The sequence below is a fragment of the Geotrypetes seraphini genome, chromosome 2, assembly GCF_902459505.1.
Source record: "Geotrypetes seraphini chromosome 2, aGeoSer1.1, whole genome shotgun sequence".
NCBI lineage: Eukaryota > Metazoa > Chordata > Amphibia > Gymnophiona > Dermophiidae > Geotrypetes > Geotrypetes seraphini.
This window is the reverse complement of record NC_047085.1, coordinates 405,283,851-405,306,453: the sequence shown is the minus strand read 5'-3', so window position 1 is coordinate 405,306,453 and position 22,603 is coordinate 405,283,851. Positions and strand designations below refer to the sequence as shown.

The 22,603-nt window shown below is 43.2% G+C and overlaps 1 protein-coding gene across 1 annotated transcript in view; it reads left to right on the top strand.

The window, feature by feature from the left end:
- The window catches only part of LOC117354916 (alkylglycerol monooxygenase-like), a 92,447-nt gene that overhangs the window by 3,895 nt on the left and 65,949 nt on the right, over window positions 1-22,603 (top strand). The window contains exons 2-4 of the mRNA XM_033932869.1: window positions 8,622-8,725; window positions 12,879-12,974; window positions 22,463-22,529. Coding sequence (XP_033788760.1) covers window positions 8,622-8,725; window positions 12,879-12,974; window positions 22,463-22,529 — 267 coding nt within the window. The remainder of the gene's footprint in view (window positions 1-8,621; window positions 8,726-12,878; window positions 12,975-22,462; window positions 22,530-22,603) is intronic.

Below are 22,603 nucleotides of genomic sequence, written 5' to 3'. Positions count from 1 at the left end.
GGCCTTAAAGGGAGAGCTGGAAGCAGCTCAGCAAAAGTGGGAGCTGATACAAAGGTCACAAGCAGAAGCTAGCTCCCCCTCTATGAAAGATCTATCGAAACAATTCAGCGAGAAAGTTGGAGGGGAAATCTTAAAAAGCTGATAGCCCAGATGGACACACAAATACAGCAGGTTAAAATGCAAGTTGCAGAATGTCAAGCCCAACAACAGGGAGTAAATCAATGTGTTGGGGAAGTAAAAGCCAAATTACTCAAAATTGTATGTCCAAAGACCTGTTATTCCAACAAATGTTCTTGTATATATGGTCTCTATAGATACATCTTTGTAATGTTTTATTAAATGTTTCACTAGCCTCGGTGGTGCCTACTGCATGAATCAAACTTTCTTTCATACAGACCAATGGCTCACAGAGATTAGTAGAGATTTTTATTTTAAATTATCTCATACAGAATAGATAGTAATACTCATCTCAGTCTACGCGGGTAGGGACAACACTCCGACATAGAAACTATGTTTCGCCCAAACTGGGCTTTATCAAGGAAAGTCCCCCTATAAAATACAAACAATGAGTTCAGACTATTATCATAAAGCATAAATAGTTTAACTTTTAAATAGCTTAATTTAGTTTCTTTAAACAGTTTTTCACAATATCAGCAACAAATAAATAGATAAATAAGTTGTACCTTACGCCACCCAACTCATGCTCCCCGCGCTCAGTTGTTCAGTCAGCTAGGTAACATGGCCGCGGTGTTCTACCAATTTATTTCAAAAAGAATCACATGATGATGATGTAATACGTATACGCTCCGTTCCTGGCTTATCTGTAAAGACCTATCAAATTAACGTCATCCACTCCTCTTCTGAGTTAAGACCCCAAGGTTTTACACAGTTTAAACTATATATCCACTTCTGTTCTTTAAAATTTAGTTTTTCTTGAAAGTAACCTCCCTCCCATCTGCACCTGATCTATAACTCTCCATCTTATGTCAGAGATTTTATGTTTCCCCTCCAATGATTTTATGTTTCATCGCCAATGCTGGACAAGGGCAACCGTATTAATCTGAAATTTATGCTCGGTAAGTCTGATGTTAATTCTCCGACTAGTTCTACCAACATAAACCAGTTTACATGGGCATTCAATCATGTAGATTACATGGTCACTAGTACAAGAGGTATTCAAGGTCACCTGATAAATCTTATTAGTACTAAAATACATCCGTGTAGGGCCCACCATAGTTGAATCACACCATTGGCAAGTCCCACAACTCACATGACCATAAGTCTCATCTATTACACTTCTGTTAATCTCAAAGCGATGATTAGATAATAACTCTCCAATCGTCCTCCCTCTCCTGTAAGAGATAATAGGGGACTTCTGTAACTGAATATCTATTTGGAGCACTGGCCAGTGGTGTTTAATTTTAGCAAAAAAAGGGTACTAATAGCTGTAAATGGGAGGACACACTAAAATGTCCTCTTGAACAGTCGTATTCTTCTCTTTTAATAACAATGATCTTTGGGCATATTTTGCCCTTAGGTAAGCTTTACGAAATGCTTTCGTAGGATACCCTCTTGCATAAAAGCGATCTCTCAATATTATGGCTTGCTCATTGTTTGTATTTTATAGGGGGACTTTCCTTGATAAAGCCCAGTTTGGGCGAAACATAGTTTCTATGTCGGGAGTGTTGTCCCCACCCGCGTAGACTGAGATGAGTATTATTATCTATTCTGTATGAAATAATTTAAAATAAAAATCTTTACTACTAATCTCTGTGAGCCATTGGTCTGTATGAAAGAAAGTTTGTTTCATGCAGTAGGCACCACCGAGGCTAGTGAAACGTTTAATAAAACATTACGAAGGTGTATCTATTTGGGGAAGTAAAGACATTATGCAAAAAGCTAGTAGACAAACACGGGGAAATGGAAGAATGGGCTAAGCAGCAGCAGGCTCAGAAGGACCAGCTTGAACAACATAAACAACAGTTTGGAAAGGTTATAGAACCTTTCAAGGAAGTGGAGAGAGGAATGAGTGAAATGAAGGAGCAAGTAAATAAAATGAGAGAAGAACTGGAAGAAATTGCGAATGTCATGATTGCCCTAGTGAAACAGTTTAGAGAGCGATGAGAGTAATGATAAGGTAATTCTGGAAGCTAAATACGGGACCCCTGTGTTGCAGTGGCCCGATGATTTTGAGGACCCCGAGGCCACAACCCATTCCCTTAGGAAAAAAAAAAAATAACAGAACACGTAAGCGATGTTGATAGTCTGTCCCGAATGCAAGAAAATGCAGAGTCAGGTTCAAAACTCAAGGACAGCCAGCATTTAAAGGTGAGGGTATGTCACATGCCCAGCACTACAGCTAGCCTTGTTCCAGCCAGAAAGCAGAGAAACTTAACTCTGAAGCTGAGGAGAGCCGATCAATGCAGCAGCTCTCCAACTAACATGGAGCAAGACCCTGTTTCTGGAGGGATTTCCCAAGAGCAGGAGCCCTGGGAGGAGTGGGAGCAGGATGAAGACAAACACTCCTTTAAACCTAGACTAGGCACTGGTAAGATACAGCTTAGGAAACAGGCTCCAAGTCCCTTAGGCACACACCTGCTGAAACTGATTGAAGAATAGGAGAGAGCTCAGGGAAAGCAGAAGCCTGCCCATCCCCCACACAAGCTGGGGCGTGGCTCTCACAGAGCAAGTCAGGTGGAGCAGTGCAAGCCAGGGGGAGAGAGAGCTGAGCCAGCAGAGGAAGCAGACTAATGGCTGGGTGCTCCAGAGGGTAGGCAAGGTAATGAAGTGGAAATGCAAGATTCAGAGGAACCTTGTCTGGAAAATCAGCCAGACTGACTGAGGCTAGAGGAAGCCATGGACAAAAGTTAAGTCTTTTTTTTTTTTTTTTTTTTTTCTTTTGCTTGAAAAGATTTTTCACTGCACTGAGTTGTGGAAGGAAAGAGCTATATGTTTGCTGGCTGTTTGAGATTGTTAAAGCCCATTGTAGGGAAAGGCTGTCCTATCAGGAAAGGATTTTGTATTGTGGTTTTTTTTTTTCCTGTTTTGAGAATGTAAAGTCACTGGTGGCTACAGTGGGGTTGTGGGGCAGAATCCACATAAGATCCACAGGGTAGGGATTGCGGGGCCAATTAGGCTATTTTTGAGAGTGGATTCAGCAATTCCCCACCCCCACCAACTTACTATGGTTGGTAGGGGGGAAGCCTGACTAAGCTTAGGCAGGCACAGTGTGCTTTACAAGGACAAGTTGGTGTTTGCAGGACTGTGAAATACTTGCCCATTTTTGGATTTTTTTTGTTTGCTTGCAAGAAGCCAGTGAGGAACTTCTAATACTTACCCTGAGGCATGGGTGTGATCAGCCATGTGCTGACTTGGCAGTCAGGAGGACTGCAAGGCTAATAGCCAGGACAAGTATACTGTTTGAGTTTGTTTTCTTCTTATTTTGGATATATTTTGAACATTGGCTACACTACTAAATAAAGCCTTCCTTTTTGTAACAGAGACTGAACGTGAGCCTTATTGTGTTGAGAGATCTGTGACCATTCTGACTATTATTCTGTCAGAACATTGTTATCCCAGCAGGGCTTTCAACTTTTGAAGGCACGCCAGAGTCAGTGATTTGCGCTCTGCCCGGTATCTAACTCAGAACCCGATACCGGCAGCGCGACAACACTTATTGTATGTATAAAAATGAATAAAGAAAGAAAAAGGTCCTATTTAGGATTCTTCTGGTTTTGAACACCATACAAAGTTTTAAATCAGTAAGTTCATTTTAGTTCTGTTCTTTTTCTTAGTTTCAAATGGAACACAAGGCTCTCCCCTTCTCAGGGGACATCCAGCTGCTAACACTCACAGTAAAAAAAAAAAAAAAAAAGTTTCACAAAAATGCTTGTTTTTCTTTTTTAGCTCTGACCTTAGCAAAGCAGTGCTTTGTTCCAGGTCAAATAACAGAAATCCTCTCATGGTGGTGGAGCTAATACCCGCTGGTGTTTCCACCCTCCCCAAAAATATACAGCTTCCAGCCCTCCAAATTCCTTGTTGGTAGCTTTCAAACAGAGCACAGCTTTCTTCAGAGAAGAAGAAAAAAAAACATTTGGCAAAAAGTTCACAGGGAGCACACATTTTCCCACCCTGGGCTTTATCATTAGCAATCAGTTAGCTTTAAGTAATCCTTCCAGACAATAAAGCAACAAGAAAAAAATCCTATCAGCTTCAGTCCTTTCCCCCCCCCAAAAGTTACTCACAGTTCCTCCATATTATGACCCTGTTCAAAAGTCCATGCTTTCCTCAGCATTACCCAGCATTTCAGAAGCAGGCTGCCAATCCATTTCTTTCCCTTGTGGGTCACAAACAGCCTCTTCTAAATTCAATTCCTGCATTTCAATATCAGGCACTTCTATCTGCTCATGTTTTCTCTCCAGCAGTTTTCTTAGCAACTCTACGTTTACCTTTCTGGGCTGTTTCCTTCCTCCTTGGTCAGGTGCTGGGTCTCTCTCTGGTAAGTAAGGCTGCTCCCAGCCCCCACCCCCTCCCTCTGGCTGGGACAGGAGACGTGGTGTACTTTCTTAAATGGGGAACTATCCTTGAAACAGCACAGAATGCGAAATGCTGAATTCACGTCGGAGCCCCATTCAGTGTATCTTCTCAAAGATGAGATAAGTTTTGCATTAAATCTAGCTTATATATTTATTTAAATTATAATTGAAGCCAAGAAAATTGATCTTCAGGCCGATGAAGAGGCGGGCTACTGATAAGCTCTAGTGTTACATGAAATAGAACACTAGAGTGTAGCCGCTGAGGCCGTAGAAGTCTGATGACATGACTTTACGATGACTATGGAAAGATGAAACATTATATAAGATGAATAAAAATTTCTGTAAATTCAAAGGTGGTACTGATAATAACTAAAATAGAACAGTGTGTGGCATGATTTATATTGACTACTGATTGACTATATCCTTCACTCGTAAATAGTATATATTAAAGCCATTTGATATTGATGTTGGAATATTATGTGGCATTCTGTTGGCTTAAAATAGAATATAAAGTGCAATATAAATCGCTGTTACTAATTTATCCATGTATACATCAGTTGGCACCAAAATATTTGATTGATGGTATTTTGCCTTATGTCCTGCTTCAAAAGTTGTGTTTTTTGGGATGCTGCAATTTAACTATACCACCAAGGAAAGACTTAAGATTACCAACAACTAGAGCAGGCATTTTCTCATACTCAGGCCCAGAAGAATGGAATATACTTCTGGCCTATATAAGGCAGCAAGGGGATTTGTGTACCTTTAAAGTCTACTGAAACAACACTTATTTTGTAAACTGAAACATGGGTGTTGGAAAAATTAGTTATTTAGTAGAATAGACATTATGGTCTAAGGATAAAGTGTTTTACAAGTTAATTTGATATGTGTTTGTTATATTTATTATGTATGTGATTTGGTGATCTGCCTTGTTAATGGCAGAGTATAAATTAAAAAAATATGAACTATAAAGTATCACTGCTGGCCAGATAACTTATAGCATAACACTTCCTTATTTTACCATCATGCTTTTGTTTTTTTCCAACAAACACACACAAAAAAGGGGGGGGGGATGGCAGGTTAGAAAAATGCTGTTCTTGTAAATGCTGTAAGTCCTAGCTATGAGCAATCCTCTCTTGCCCCCCCCCCCACTCCATCCGCACCCCCAGGCCACACTAGCACCCTCCCTTTCCACCCCCGTACCTCTTTAAATCTTCATCAGCATGAGCTGCTTACACTGACTTTCCCTCTGATGTCACTTCCTGGCTCCACAACTCAGAAGTGATTTCAGAGGGAGCCAGGCCAGCACGAGCTGCAGGTTTGAGTAGTTGTTCGTATTGGTGAAGATTTTAAAGGGGTATGGTGGGGGCAGGGAAGGGAGGGCATGAGCTTATCATGGGGGGTGGAGAGTTGCCGGCACCCCTACCAAGATGATGCCCGGGATAGTCCACCCCCCCTTACTGTGCCACTGCATATAATTGCTGTTATAGAATACTAGTTGTAAGTTGACACTAGTGCATTTAGACTCGGTTGCTTATATCATGTCAATGAATGATTTAACTATCTATGCCTAAATGTTTTATTTGTACAGTAGACTCTTAGGGCTCCTTTTTATCAAGGTGTGGTAGGGATTTAAAGCACGGAATACCACGCGTTAAACCGCCTGCCGCGCTAGCCGCTAACTCCTCCATTAACGAGGAGTTAGTATTTTGGCTTACTGCGGGGGTTAGCGTGTGATGAAATGTCAGACGCGCTAACCCCCGTAGCGCACCTTGATAAAAGGAGCCCTTAGTTAACCGGCACCCATGGAGATTGATAGATGCTGGATAAATGTAGTTTCTGGTTGCTTGAGAGTTACTATAAAAATAGGCCTAACTAATACTATACCCCATAATATGCCACACCATAAACTGTTCCAGACAAACTACAGGACAAGTGGTAGTCAAGGTGTGGGCGTACTCAAGTGTGGCATGCTGAGTTTACACTTAAATTTCTGCCAGAAATTGATTTTATTTTCATTTTTATTTAAAGTATTACAGTATTTATTTGATTTATTTTTTGCTGGGTGCTTGAGAGTTCTGGTTAATTGGTTAATATATTCACTTAATAGTCTACAATAGGGGTGTCAAACTCAAATCACATAAGGGGACAAAATCTAAAACACAGGCTAAGTCATGGGCCAGATTTTTTATTAAGATAGTTACCCCCTCCTTTGCTGATACACAGCGTGGGCCCCAGTGCTGGTGGTGGCTCCGATGCTCACAGGATTTCTGTGAGCGTCAGATCAATCACCGCCGCCGCCACTGCCAAAACTCTTGCTGCGTGCCAGCAAAGGAGGCGATTAGACTTAGTAGAAGTATAGGGATACAACCTCTCCAATCCCACTCTGGCTACAAAATAAATAAAAAAGACTTTTCCTCTCTTTTAGCTCCTAGTTCACACTTGCTGTCTAACACCAGCTCTGGCAGGCTACATATTTCAAATCTGACATATTGCAATCACAACATAGAAAATAAAATTTTTTCTACCTTTTGTTGTCTGGTCATTTTGCTTTTAGTCCCAGTTTCTCTTTCTGGTTTTGTCTATCTTCTCAATTTATTTCCAGTGTTTGCTGTCCATTTTTTTTCTCCTCTTCTCTCTTGCTCTAGTTCATGTCTCCAATATATTGATTTTTCCCTTTCAACTTTTCTCCATTTTTCTTTTTTGCCTCTGTCCACTCAAATCTTGACTTCTTTCTCATCCTTCTTCATTTTAAATTTTCAGCTACCTATCAATTTTTCATCTTCTCTTATTCTGTAGCTTTCCCATTTCCCATCTCACTCCTTTCCCAGTCTCCTATTTCCTTCTATCTCTCCTCCTCACTCCTCTTGGTCCAACATTTTTCTCCCTTTCTTTTCTGTTGTTCTTCCCAACTGCCCCCCATCCAATCTCTCCCCGTGTCTGCCTCCCTCCCTCCTCCTGGTCCACCATTTCTCCTTTTCTCTTCCCAATGGTTCTCCCTTCAAGTATCTTTTTCCCTCTTTCTCCACACTACCTCAGGTCCAACCTCTCTCCCTTATCTCACTCTCCTAACAGTCCAGCTTGCCTTTCCCTCCAGTGCCAGTCCCTCTCTCCTTGCATCCCAGCATGCCTTTCCCTCCAGTGCCGGTTCGATGTCACCGCCAAGCTGAGGAATCTGCCGGCCTCAGTGATTTGGGAACATTGTATGTGGCTCCTTCTCCTGCTTTTTGCCTGCCGCGTTCTGTCTCCAATGACGCAAAACTTCCTGTTTCCGCCTGCGTGGACCGCAACGGACGGAAGGTAGGAGAGGGAACCACGGACAGCACTGCCGAATCGCTGCCAAAGCCAGCAGACTTTCCAGCATAACAGCGTTGTCGGACTGGCACAGGAGGGAGGGCACGCTGGGCTCTGAGAAGGGGAAGTTCAGGATCATTGCCGCGGGCCACATAAAAAGGCCAGGTGGGCCAGATATGCCCCACGGACCTTGTGTTTGACACATGTGGTCTACAGTATTCTGTAATCGTAGTACATAAGTGTTGGGCACACCCCTAACCTATTCATGGCCTAGATTCACTAAACTGACCAATCTGGATCGTAGTTGGGCGGTCCCTGGCCGAGTTTTGCCGAGCGACCGATTCACTACAGATTCTGCATGTAAATGATCTGATCGGAGGCATGCCCTACAGCGATCCCGCAGATCACTATAGAGTTATCGAGCCACATGTGCAGATTATCTTTGTTGGTTGTAGATGCAATTTGTGCATTCGCTTGCTCTTAGCACAAGCAAGCTCAAAATAAAGTGGGAGTGGTGGCTGCAGTTTACTTGCTGGCCCTAGGAGTGGACATTTTAAAAGGAATGATTTCAATTTTTGTGCAGCCAGATTATGGAATAGATCACACTTTAAACCAGCAGGTTAAAACCGCAGTTGTGCCTATGCAGGTTATAGAATGTTTAGGCTGAATGTGAAATTGTGCATGTACGATTGTAGAATGAGGAGGAACGGGTTTGATTACTGACAAACAAATCTACAAATATGACTATATCAGCTTGGCAATCCTTTCTTATTTGAATTTTTTCTTTTTTTGTAGAGGTTAATTTTATATGGGCGACACACCAAGTACATCACGGTGCAGAAAATTATAACTTATCCATAGCACTAAGACTACCTATATTGCAGAGGTATATACTTTGGGTAAGTGACTTGTCATAATAGGAAAGTAATCTAAAGGTAATTGTCCTTAAAAAGGAACAGATATAGTCATATTGCATTTTATATTATTAGTTTGAAATAAGAGATATAATATTAATGTACAGGGTGCCCACAAAAACACTCCTTGATTTTAAATGGTTACAAAATCAAAACTTTATGGAATATGTTTATAAATAAGATGACAGCAAATACAAGTCCCAAAGAGCACGGTTAGCAAGATCTTACACAATTGCTTGCACTTTCACCCTTATAAGCTGCAATTGGTGCAAAAGTTACAATCTTCAGACAATGAAACGCAACAAAATGACCAGGTGTTCCTCATGTGGCCCCCAAGATCACCGGACATTACTGTTTGTGACTTTTTCCTTTGGGTGTACATGAAAGACAGAGTGTACACACCTACACTACTCTCAACTATAGATGATTTGCAGGAACTCATCACTGACGCTATAAATGTGATCATGACAGATATGCTTTGGAAAGTCTGGTCCGAGTTCGATTATCGCATCGATTTTTGCAGAGTAACGGTAAGTAACTCTGCTTTATCCCAGGACAAGCAGCAGCATATTCTCACTGATGGGTGACCTCCAAGCTAACAGAGATGGGATGGTGGGAGAGTTGGCCAAAGAAATACAATTGGAAAACATAATGGCTGAAATGCCCATCCCGTCTGGAGGGAAAAAGACAATAGTGAGAAGTGAAGGAATGAACTGAGGACCAGGTGGCAGCTGTTCAGAGTTCCTCAGTAATGTAACTATAAGGAAAACAACAAAAGCTGCCAGACCTCGAACGTAGGGACTAGGACACGATATCCCCGTGCCAGGCCAGTCTGAGTAAAGGAGGCAATCAGCCAAGAGAAAATTGTTCCCATGAATATAGGATATCCAAACTGAGTTGAATCAAAACAAAAGGTTGGGATAAAATCACTGTGGCTCCGACCTGAGTAACAAGGAGGAGAAAAAACCGTTTATAGGACAAAACATATAAAGCCAGGATTCTCGTAGGAAAAATGAAGTGCAGGAAACAACACAGACAGAAGAACTGACTGAGCGAAATGAAAATAGTAGAAGATACTGTGAACATGAACACAGAATCAGCTTGGCTTGATAAAATTCTGATAAGGATGAAGCTGCTGACAGGGCATGAAACTCACCAATCCCCCCTGGAATGGGTGAGAGACAGAAGGAAAAACCATTTTCCAGGTAATAAACTCAAGTGAAACTGATGCCATTGTTAAAAATGGTTCACTTAAAGCAACTACTACAGTGGCCACTTGTCGTGTTAATGTTAATCCAGCCTTACAAATATCAATGAAACCACAACTACTTAAATGGTCTGGATATTGTGCTGTTAGTTCAACCGTATGTGATATTAGAAAGGACGCCTCAGCCCCACCACTCCACCGCAAAAAGAAACTTAAATCGCGGGAAGCATAGTGTGGTGCTTCATCATTGGCTGTCTTTTCCGATTTTAGTGTTGTTATTTTGTTTTTATGTTTTTTTCAATTTTCTACAAGTGCTTCATTATTCTGTTGCATTTGTTAATAATAATCCCAGATTTTAAATGATACTTATCTCAGCCAAACCTGGGGAGCCAGACCCGACATGTTTCGCACATAAATCGTGCTTTCTCAAGGGTCTCCCTGGAAAATATAGAAACGGAGCCGTAACATACAATTGTGAGCAGCCCCCTCCCTACACAAAAGTTGCAACATTAAAAACCAGTGTAATATGCTCCAGCTTACCGAGGTCGCCGCCGTCATCCGACTCCAAAAGTTTAATTAGCAAAAGATGGCGCCGGCACCCTCGGACTTCAATTTAAATGCTACTTACCCCCATTTTGGTTCCCGCCCCCCTGCAGCTCATTGGCCAAACTCGAGAACCTATTCACATCAGAGAACTCCACTCAATCATGCTGTTTAACCCGTGGGGTTCCACTGTATCGATCTTAAAAATATATCTTTGCTCCTCCTCATTAAGTTGTCTCAGATCTCCCTCCCCCTCAACTTCAATGGTCTTGTAAATAATCCGCCATCTCAATTCTTCCACAGAATGTTTGTACTTAGTCCAGTGTTCCACTAAGGGAGCCTGGACTACCCCATTTATTATACGGGACTTGTGTTCGTTGAGGCGTAACTTGATCTTACGGTTGGTATGACCGATGTATATAAGGTCGCAGGGGCAAATTATTGCATATAGAACCCCCTGTGAGTTGCAATCAGTAACCATTCTGGATCTTAAAATTAGGTCTCTCCCTGGAACCGGCCAGTTGTCCCCCTGAATGGTGAGTGGACACCACTGGCATTTTCCACAACTGCTGTGGTGTCCACCCGTCATTCTCCGTCTCATCCCGTATCTTTGGAAATTACACCGTTGCCCCAGATTCAACGGTGTAATTTCCAAAGATACGGGATGAGACGGAGAATGACGGGTGGACACCACGGCAGTTGTGGAAAATGCCAGTGGTGTCCACTCACCATTCAGGGGGACAACTGGCCGGTTCCAGGGAGAGACCTAATTTTAAGATCCAGAATGGTTACTGATTGCAACTCACAGGGGGTTGTATATGCAATAATTTGCCCCTGCGACCTTATATACATCGGTCATACCAACCGTAAGATCAAGTTACGCCTCAACGAACACAAGTCCCGTATAATAAATGGGGTAGTCCAGGCTCCCTTAGTGGAACACTGGACTAAGTACAAACATTCTGTGGAAGAATTGAGATGGCGGATTATTTACAAGACCATTGAAGTTGAGGGGGAGGGAGATCTGAGACAACTTAATGAGGAGGAGCAAAGATATATTTATAGGACTGCTTTCAGAGAAACTGCTTATGCTGTAAACGAAACTGTTCTACATTCATAAGTTTTTAATAGATTTAGAATTAAGCTGAAGTTGATGCATGAATGTTTGTTTTTTTTAATGTTGCCATTCCATAGCCTTATTAAGACACATCGGCATTTAATCTAAAGATCCATATCTGCTCTTTTTGAGCTAGAGATCTTTTAAAATCCCCACCTCTCCTCCCTCTCTGTATTATACATTGATGACAATTGCTCTTAAGAAAAAAAAAAAAATCATGCTTTTTGTTTTCAAAATGTCTTGCCAAAGGCACCATTAATATCTCTCTATTGATGTTGCTTTTATGTTCATTAAGACATAAATTAAATTGTCTGGAGGTTTGCCCGACGTAGATTAAATTACAGGGGCATCTGATCACATATACTACCCCTATTGTTTTTCAATTTGAAGCATGTTTTAAAACATATTCCTTTTTATCCAAAGGATTGCAAAATACCCTAGTGAAATCCATGATCTTGCACATCTGTCAAGTCCCACATATGGAATGACCAATAGTACTTGTACTCTGCTCAATCACAGTTGTCGGTAGCATTGCTGGACATAATATCTCTTTCAAGTTTTTTGTTCTGTGATAAGCTATTCTCCAGTCCTGATCTTTAAATCTTCCAGTAATTTTCAATATCTGCTAGTGTTTTCTTATTATTTTGGAGACAGTATGACTGTTTTGAGCATAAGTAAGTACACGTCAGGTTCTCCTCCTGGCTATATGCATTGTCCTGTCATTTTGAAGTCAACAACAGATCTCTATTTTTATATAAGGCTCTTTTAAAAGCTGTGTTAATAATCTCCTAACCCCTCCTAAGAAATCTGTTCTTCATTTCTTTAGCCTGGTCCTTGAATTCTTCCGCTGAAGAGCATAATCTTCTCAATCTTAAAAATTGAGAGTACGAGAGGCTTTTCTTGAAAGCCGTGGGGTGGAAACTGGAGAAATGCAGTGCAGAATTTCTATCTGTCTCCTTTCTAAACACCTTAGTGTAGAATTCATTATTTTGCCAAACAATGCTGACATCCAGAAAGGACACTTTAGAGGTGTCATGTGTCTGGATAAACTTGACATTAGGATGACATGAATTTATGTATGGAAAAAAACTTTTCTAATTCTGTGTTTCTGTCAGTCCAGATGAAAAAAATGCAAATTGTTCTCTGGAAAAGCCATGTTTTAATAAGTGCAAGACATATAGAAGAATTGATACTCTTTTATGTAAAACTTAATGTACAATGTAAGTGACCTGGAAACGAATGACAATGCATGTGTCTTTTTCATTTTTCAGGTTTTTTACCTTCCCTTGGCTCTCTTTATACCGGTCCCAGTGTTTTTTGCTTGTTTTCAGTTCAACCTTCTTTACCAGTTTGGGATACACACAGAGGTAAATCAGGGCTTGAGCTATACTTTCAAAGTGATCCTCATGCAGTATTCCAACAATCTACTTACAGAAGCTTTTTTTTTTCTGAATCCTTTAAGAAAAAATAAGTTTATTCTTTTTAACTGAATATATATTGCCAAGTTTATGTGAAACAATAAGACCACTTGGTCCCAATTAGATAACTCAACTCAAAAAAGCCTCCACCATATGAATCATCTGACTTAGGGTTGCCAGATTTTACATTCATAAAATCTGGACCCCTAGACCCGCCCCTAGCCCACTCATCCCCATCCATTATGCTCCAGTCATGCCCCTAATCCTGCTCTAGCCCCTCCCAACAGCATGATCTGGTCGGGCAGGAGGGCATCCGTGCAAACGCGGATGCCCTCCTGCCCAACACAATTTGGAGGAAGCATTTCAAAACCCGCCAAAGTGCCAGGTTTTGAAAAGCCGTCTGGATCCCCAGACATGTCCTCAAAAGGAGTACATGTCCAGGGAAATCCGGACGTCTGGTAACCCTAATCTGACTGTTCTGCTACATTTCTGTATCTTGTAGTTTATTAAACCTTGCTGGTAAAGTACCGTATTTTCACGGATATAACGCGCACCCGTGTAAAACGCGCACACGGGTATAGCGCGCAGAAATCACGATGCTATGTACAAAAACTTTGGTATACCGCGCTCACGGGTATACCGCGCATGCTGCCCGACGCTCCTTTCGCCCGCCCTGACTTTCTGTGCGCTGTCCCGACTCTCCGTTTACCCCCCCTGACTTCCGTGCACTGTCCCCCCTTGAAGGTCTGTCCCCATCCTGAAAGCCTGATGCCCCCCCCCCGACGTCCGATACATCCCTCCTCCCGAAGGACCGCCGACTCCCCAACAATATCGGGCCAGGAGGGAGCCCAAATCCTCCTGGCCACGGCGACCCCCTAACCCCACCCCGCACTACATTACGGGCAGGAGGGATCCCAGGCCCTCCTGCCCTCGACGCAAACCCCCCTCCCCCCAACGACCGCCCCCCCCAAGAACCTCCGACCGCCCCCCCAGCCGACCCGCGACCCCCCTGGCGACCCCCCCACCCCCCTTCCCCGTACCTTTGATAGTTGGCCGGACAGACGGGAGCCAAACCCGCCTGTCCGGCAGGCAGCCAACGAAGGAATGAGGCCGGATTGGCCCATCCATCCTAAAGCTCCGCCTACTGGTGGGGCCTAAGGCGCGTGGGCCAATCAGAATAGGCCCTGGAGCCTTAGGTCCCACCTGGGGGCGCGGCCTGAGGCACATGGTCGGGTTGGGCCCATGTGCCTCAGGCCGCGCCCCCAGGTGGGACCTAAGGCTCCAGGGCCTATTCTGATTGGCCCACGCGCCTTAGGCCCCACCAGTAGGCGGAGCTTTAGGACGGATGGGCCAATCCGGCCTCATTCCTTCGTTGGCTGCCTGCCGGACAGGCGGGTTTGGCTCCCGTCTGTCCGGCCAACTACCAAAGGTACGGGGAAGGGGGGTGGGGGGGTCGTGGGGGTCGCCAGGGGGATCGCGGGTCGGCTGGGGGGCGGTCGGAGGTTCTTGGGGGGGGGCGGTCGTTGGGGGGGGGGGGGGGTTGGCGTCGAGGGCAGGAGGGCCTGGGATCCCTCCTGCCCGTAATGTAGTGCGGGGTGGGGTTAGGGGGTCGCCGTGGCCAGGAGGGTTTGGGCTCCCTTCTGGCCCGATATTGTCGGGAAGTCGGCGGTCCTTCGGGGTGGGGGTGCGAGTGGTCCTGCCGGGGGGGGGATGTATCGGACGTCGGGGAGTCGGCCGGGCAAGAGGGCTTGGGCTCCCTCTTGCTCCGATCGTGGATGCGGGTGCGGGTGGGAGCGCGTGCGAGCGGTCGTTCGGGGTGGGGGTGCGAGCGGTCCTGCTGGGGGGGTGAATCGGGCGTCGGGCGGGGTGGGAACTATGTTTTAAAACTTTTGTATACCGCGCTCAGCCATATAACGCGCGAGGGGTATGCGCGGTACGTAAAAACACGTATAACGCGCGCGTTATATCCGCGAAAATACGGTAATGATGGGTTAGATCAGGGGTCTCAAAGTCTCTCCTTGAGGGCCGCAATCCAGTCAGGTTTTCAGGATTTCCCCAATAAATATACATGAGATCTATGTGCATGCACTGCTTTTAATGCATATTCATTGGGGAAATCCTGAAAACCCGACTGGATTGCGACCCTCAAGGAGGGACTTTGAGATCCCTGGGTTAGATAGAGTTTCTGAGATGAAAAGCATTGTAATGTTCGGTGTCAGGTCAAAAGCGCGCCGGGACAAAGGCGCGCGCAGACAACAGTGCAATGCGGAGCTGCGCGCCGAAGAAAATGACTGTTTTAAAGGGGTCCGACGGGGAGTGTGGGGGCGAACCCCCCCCTTTACTTTATACAGATCGTGCAGCGTTGTGGAGGCGTTGTGAGGGGTTTGGGGGGTTGTAACTCCCCACATTTTACTGAAAACTTCACTTTTTCCCTAAAAACAGGGAAACAGTTAAGTTTCCAGTATAATGAGGGGGGTTACAACCCCCCAAACTCCCCACAACGCTGCCGCGATCTGTATTAAGTAAAGAAGGGGGGGTTCCACAACAAAACCCCCCGTCGGAGCCCCTAAAAACATTCTTTTTCTTCGGCGTGCGCTTCTGTCTTGCGCTCAGTTGTCGGCGCGCGCCTTTGTCTTCGGTGGTTTTGTCTATGAACCGTAATGTTCAATATGTAGCAGGAGCATTTTTGGATCATCACAGGTCAGTTGTGGCTCAGTTCAAGAGTTAACCTCTTGACGTGCAAAATATTGCATCCAGGTTTTTTTTATCAGACAATTTATCTGTTTATGTATGCTAATCGCACACTATGCCTTTGTTTTGGTTTTGTTTTTTTACTGGGGCCATGTCATGGATTGTAAATGGGCATTTCAGCATCATCCACCTAGCCAGTGGCATAGTGAGGGGTGCCGGGACCGGTGGTGCCTCTCCCCCCTCCCCATCTTCTCCCCCCCCCTTTCCCCCGTACCTTTTTAATTTTCCTAGCGTGAGCGTCGGCTCTCCCTCTGACAACACTTCCCAGGCACGAGACCCCGGACGTAACATCAGAGGAAGAGCTTTCAATAAACAATATCAGTAGGCACCTAGGAAAACAGCACTTACTGTATGTCATTCAAAGTTAGGCTCCGTGTGTACATATTAGGCCCGGGTTTTTTGGCCTAAAATACCTGTGCCTATCTTAATACATACCCAAATTCTGTCCCTAACCATGCTTACCTTTTGGGTAGGCACCTTGGTGTAGGCGCCTACCAGCAATTTTTTAAATTGTTTTTTTTAAATAGGTTTATAATAATACTTTCAATTGTCAGCGCCAATTAAACAATTAAAAAATATTATGTTAGGTGCCTATTGATAGGTGCTATTTATAGAATCAGGGCCCAAATGTTCATGCCTTAATTTTTTGCAAGTTCTGCATTCTAATGCAAAACATACCCCTCCCCCTTTTACTAAACCATGATAGCAGATTTCATTTTAATTTGTAAACCACTTAGGTCAATAAAATGCTGGAGTGGTATATCAAATCATAAATAAACATAAACATAGTGCAGGGAGCCGTGCTGAATGCTCCGTGCAGCTCCCAATTCTCATAGAGTTCCTATAAGCATGAGGAGCAGCATGGAGTGTGGTTTAGTAAAAGGGGAGGATAGTTCAGGACCTGAAAAAAGCCCTATTTTACAAATTATCACATTAAAAATGGGTTTATTGCATGGGAAAGTCCCACATTAAAATGTGGTAATCATATTTTTAATGCATTTATGCTTATAAACTAGCATTTTTGATAATTTACTTGGGCTAAGTACCTATCATTTTACTCACAATTTTACTATACTCCTAAATTTAGACGCATTTAAATAAAATGGACAGCAACAGAGTCAGATTTTGCTCAGGAGTTTAGCACTGATTTTTTAGTACTGGGCTCATAAATCTAGGCAAATGAATGGCAGTACTGAATCTATAATGACAATGCAAGAAAAGGGAATCCAACAAATGAACAAAAAAATGTCCAAGTCTACAGAACTGGGATCCAATATTCTGCATCCCTTCCTCCCTCCCTTCTGTGTCCCAAGTTTGTGCCCATCCCTCCTTTCTTCCTTTGTCCCAAGTTCACGCTCCCTTCTTTCTTTCCTTCTTTCTCTATCCCAAGTTCATGCCCCCTCCCTCCCATCCTTCCTCCCTCCTTCTGTCCCAACTCACTTCCTCCTGTATCCCAAGTTCAAGCCCCCCTCTCACAGGTGTGTACCTGTGGCAGGCTGTAAGACATCAACGTAGACTGCCTCTTTTCCTGAAAGACCTGTTCAGTGTGTACCTCTGGCCATCTGTAAGACATCCACATTGGCCTTCCCTCTAATGTCAGAGAGAGCTTCCCTGTGACAAAGGGTAGACTTATGGGTCAGCCTCTGTTGCCGGTGGCTTTGTGAAAAAGCATGATGGAATCTGCGGGACTCCTGTCAATGGTTCTGTTCCTATGACAATTTTTATGGTTCCATGGGATTCATCCCTCTGACATTGAAGATGTTGGAGGGAACTTCCCTGTGATGTCAGAGAGAAGGCTTCTGGGTGAGTTGTGGCTGCCTGCAGTGGATTCTGCAGGACTCCCATCAGTGGCCATATTCCTGCAGGACCTTCCACCCTTTACCTTGGCTGGATACAAGAATGGAGTATAGAACAAATTGCGGGAGATGAGCGAGACAGATTAGGTAGTATGACTCCGTGATGGGCACTGTTGATCAGGAGAAGGCTGGAAGAAGTGGTGCCCTGGGAGGTGGTGGCGGCACATATAACAGGTAATCTTCACTTGGATATTTCATCCAGACAAATCAGGCTGCCACCTGGAAGTCAATTTATAAAATGACAATTGGTAGAGACTTCCTGCATCCTACCAATTGTCATCCTACCAGTTTTTGCCCTACCAATTGTTGTTTTCTGAACTGACTTCCTACTAATTGATGCTCTCCAATTTTAGCCAGCACATGACCATAGAAAAGAATTGTTCCCCATTTGGTTTTTACCTTTGAATCTGCTAGCCTGTAAATAACTAACCCCCTCTTTTAAAAAGGCGCTCTAAGTGTTTTAGCGTGTGCTAACTGATTTAGCGCGTGCTAATCAACACAAAGCCAGAGGACTAGGACAAGCCTGAGCACATTCCTGATCCTGTTGCTGTGAAACCAGAGGACTGGAATGAGGTAATGGACGGAGAGTGGGAACCTCCTATGATTCAGAACACAGAGTATAAGGGTGAATGGTAATGAGAAAGGATTCAGTGTAATAAAGTATAATTGTATCAGACTAATAGCATATATGAACTTACTTATTTAATAAGATTGAGGTCAGGAATTCTAATATATGTGGATTTACATAAGTCGTTGGTATTAGATTCCTAGGTCGCATGTACTAGACGCATTAGATGCATGTATTAGACACATATGTGATTGCTAAACACATTTATTAAACACATGGGATGCATATATTAGACACATCAAACGCATGCATTAGATGCATGAATTAGACGCATGTATTCAACGCATATGTTAAACGCATGTATTAAATGCTTGCATGACTTAGGTTGGGAGAGCTAGCTCACCCAACACAACCACTACTATCAGTTCCTGGCTACATCTTAAGAGCTAAATCAATCTGTTTGCTATCAACTAAACAAACTAGAAATTGGGAGTGTTAGTAAAACCAATATAGCTATTGCGACAGGAAGTGATATATTATCCTGCAAACATGAATTTCCTATTGATTTTACTTATCTATCTAATAAGCAGTAGCATCAAAGATGTTAACTCACTATGTCCACAATTGCGTTCAGTCCATTACCCTGACCTATCGATCAAGCACATAAATAACCCATTAGAAGACAGGGTAAATCATATTAATGTAATCTCAAATAAAGGAAGACATCAACGAACCCCTACAAAAAGAATAAGGAAAATAAAACATATCAGAACCACTACTTCCATCAAGCCTATCACATCTGCCTCTGTTCCCTGTGCATATCTTAATACTAGATCTGTCAGGAATAAAGCTTTCCTAATTAAAGATTGGATCATCAGCAAGCTAATAGCTTGTCTTTTTCTAACCGAAACATGGCTATTGTCTGAAGAAGATCCAATAATAATTGATCTTCTACCAGATAATTTTAAAATCCTTACACTAAACCGTGAGGGAAGAAAAGGGGGAGGATTAGCAATTATTCTTAAGGAAGGATTTGAGTTTGAACTATTGGATTCCAAAATGACCAATCAGTTAGAAATATTAGCCTGTAAAATTAGCAATAAGGAACTAGAAGAATCCCTATCTTGCATATTATTCTATGTCCCACCGAAAAGCTGGCCAAAAGCCAAAGAGGACTTTTGTGAATTTTTTCTACATAATTCAATTATTCCTTCTTACAATTTAATCGCAGGTGACATAAACATACACCTAGATGAAGAGGACAATCCAGATATGAAAGACTTTAAAAACTTTCTATCTCTACTCAATTACAATCTCCCTTTACCCACACAAACACATGAAAAAGGTCATCACTTAAATGTGGTAGCTATGTCCACAAAGGAAATTTTAGACCCTGCCATCTCTCTACCTGATGGCACCTGGTGTCACGCTATCTGGTCTGACCATTTTACTTATTATTTCAAATTAATCTGGACTCATTTAAAATCTAAAACACATCCAAGGATAAAAAGAGAACATCACACAAGGGGTTATATCAATCCAGAGGAATACTGGTCACAATATGAACTACAAGCGGAAATAGGAGATGGAGTCGATTTCTGGGATCACTGGATGAAAACTAGCACATCCATTTTAGATAAAATTGCCCCTAAACGAAATAGCAAAAGCTGCGCAAATAAATATAACAAATGGTTTGACACTGAACTTCTAAAAATGAAACAACTAGTAAGCCGACTGGAAAGAATTTGGAAAAAAAACAGGAGAATTGTCAGACTCTCTATGGTTGGGTCAGGGACAGTAAAGGCAATGATGGTCCCTATTACAACCACAGTTTGGTGTTATCACTAAACTATTGGTTATTGGTCTGTGAACTTTATTATGATTTAAGTATTTATTTAATTAACAAGAGCTGTGATTTGATAGATGATACAGTACTTTCAAAAATATGTGACATAGACACCTATGTGCCTTCATAACCTGGAATAAAAGTAGATGCCTGCTTTACCTACATAAATTAACAAGCTGTTCAATATATAAACTAGGGAAATTATTTATTTTTATTCTTGATTTGATTTGTGTTTTCCCCATTTTCTAAATAGCGCAATACTTTTCATAAGATAGGGACCTTTTGGTCTATTCCAGAGGTTCTCAACATGCGGTATGCATACCCCAGGGGATACGTACACCATTATTATAGGGTGCACGGCATCAGTGCTGTATGTCTACCAACTTCCTTCTGCCATCACGTATCTCCCACCGTTCTCGCCTTCTCTCCTCAGCCTCCCTCCCCCCCCCCAGACCAGCAGCAGCAGCTCACAGTGTGCTTTTAAATTCCCTACACAGCTGCCGCTAGCATTAGTTTAGCCTGTGATTCCATCAGGTAGCCTTGGATCTTTTCTAGGCTGGCCCGCCTCTGACAAAAAAGTAATTTGTATCATCGGAGGTGGGCCAGCCTAGTAAAGGTCCTGAGGTTGCCTGATTGAACTGCAGCTAAACTAATGCTAGCAGCAGCTGTGTGGGGAAGTTAAAAGCACACAGTAAGCTGCTGCTAGGAAGAGGAGAGGTACTGCTGAGCCGGCGATTCCATCAGGCAGCCTCTGGCCTTTGCTAGGCCAGCCCACCTCTGATGATGCATCTTCCTCTTTTATTGTAGGTGATCCAATTAGCAAAGGCCCCAAGGCTGCCTGATGGAACCGCGGCTAAACTAACACTAGCAGCAGCTATGTGGGAAAGTTAAAAGCACACAGTGAGCTGCCACTAGGGAGAGGAGAGGTACTGCTGGACAGAGAAGAGGTACTGCTGGACATGGGGAAGGACTGGAGAAGGAGAAGGGTACTGAACAAGGGGGAGGGAAAGGGAAGGGAAAAGAGGTGCTGCATGCTGGAGAGGAAAATGAGATGGTGCATGGAGAGAGAGCATATTAGTTGTGAGTGCAGTTAGGGGGGAGGGAAGGAAGGAAAATTGTTGCAGGATGAGTGAGAGTGATGAGAGAGGAAGAAATGGGCATGGTATGGAGGAGAGGGAGAAATGGTGCATGGGGAGAGTATGTTGTGAGTGGGGTTGGGAAGAGATGGACTGGGAGTGGGAAGGAGGAATGTCACACTTGAGGAAAGGGATGAGGCGAAAGAGAGAAAGCATGCAGGAGGCAGAAAGCGGGAATCATTGGGAGAGAGGGAGAGATGGATGGGGAGGGTAGAAAGGAAGGATGGAGAAATGTCACACTCAGGGGAAGGGGAAGAAGGCAGAGAATACAAAGTTGGACTCATGGGGAGAGAGAGAGAGAGAAAAGTTGGTTGGAGGAGGGAATGAGGACCGAGGAGAGGAAGCATGCAAGAGGCAGAGAGAAAGAAATGTTGGATGTGGTAGCAGAGGGAGTGGGAGAGCTGCACCCTGGATATCTCCCTCTCTCTTTCCCCCATTCCCTTTGCAGCAAGGGAGGGAATAAGAGAAAGACAGTGAGAGAGAGGGAGACATATTGCCAATGGGGGTGGAGGAGAGAGGAAGAAAAGTTGGACTCGTGGAGGGACAGAGAAAGATGTTTGTTGGGGAAGGGAATGAGGTCCGGAGGAGAGGAAGCATGCAGGAGGCAGAAAGAAAGAAATATTGCACAGTCAGAAGGAAGTGCAACCAGAGACTGATGAAATCACCAGACAACAAAGGTAGGAAAAATGATTTTATTTTCAATTTAGTGATTGAAATGTGTCATTTTTGAGAATTTATATCTGCTGTTTATATTTAGCACTATACAAGTATTTGTCTATTTTTCTGTAGTTGTTACTGAGGTGACATTGCATATTTTAAAGTCATCTGCCTTGACCTTTTTGGAAAAAAACCCAAAACAAATATAAATGACAATTAACATTTTCTCTGTGTACAGTGTGCTTTGTGTTTTTTTTTAATTTTGTGGTTACCAGTTTGTATTAATAAGATTACATTGTGTGTATATGAAAAATGGTTGGAAGAAATTGCATTACAATTAGTACTATTATTATGGGGGTGGGGTCTGGGGCAGAGTTTGGGTGGGGGATACTCAGTTGATATTTGTTAGACTTAGGGGGTACTTGACTTGAAGTTGAGAAACTCTGATCTATTCAATGTGTTCTGTTGTCCTATCACTTGAGTTTACTTGGTCTCCAGTAATTCCCAGCCCTCAGCCACCATTTCTTTCTTTCCTTTATAACAGCCTCATTTTCATTGCTGTTTTTATGCTCTTTCGTCTTAAGTAAATTGTAATTAATTTATTATTATTATTATTTTTCTAGATAATTGATAACTTGGGTCCTCTGGAACTAATTCTCAATACTCCCAGTCACCACCGAGTTCACCATGGTAAATCAATATTAGTATCAATCTCTTTCGTACTATTTACTTTCCTTATGCTCTGTTTTTCCTGACTCTACTGA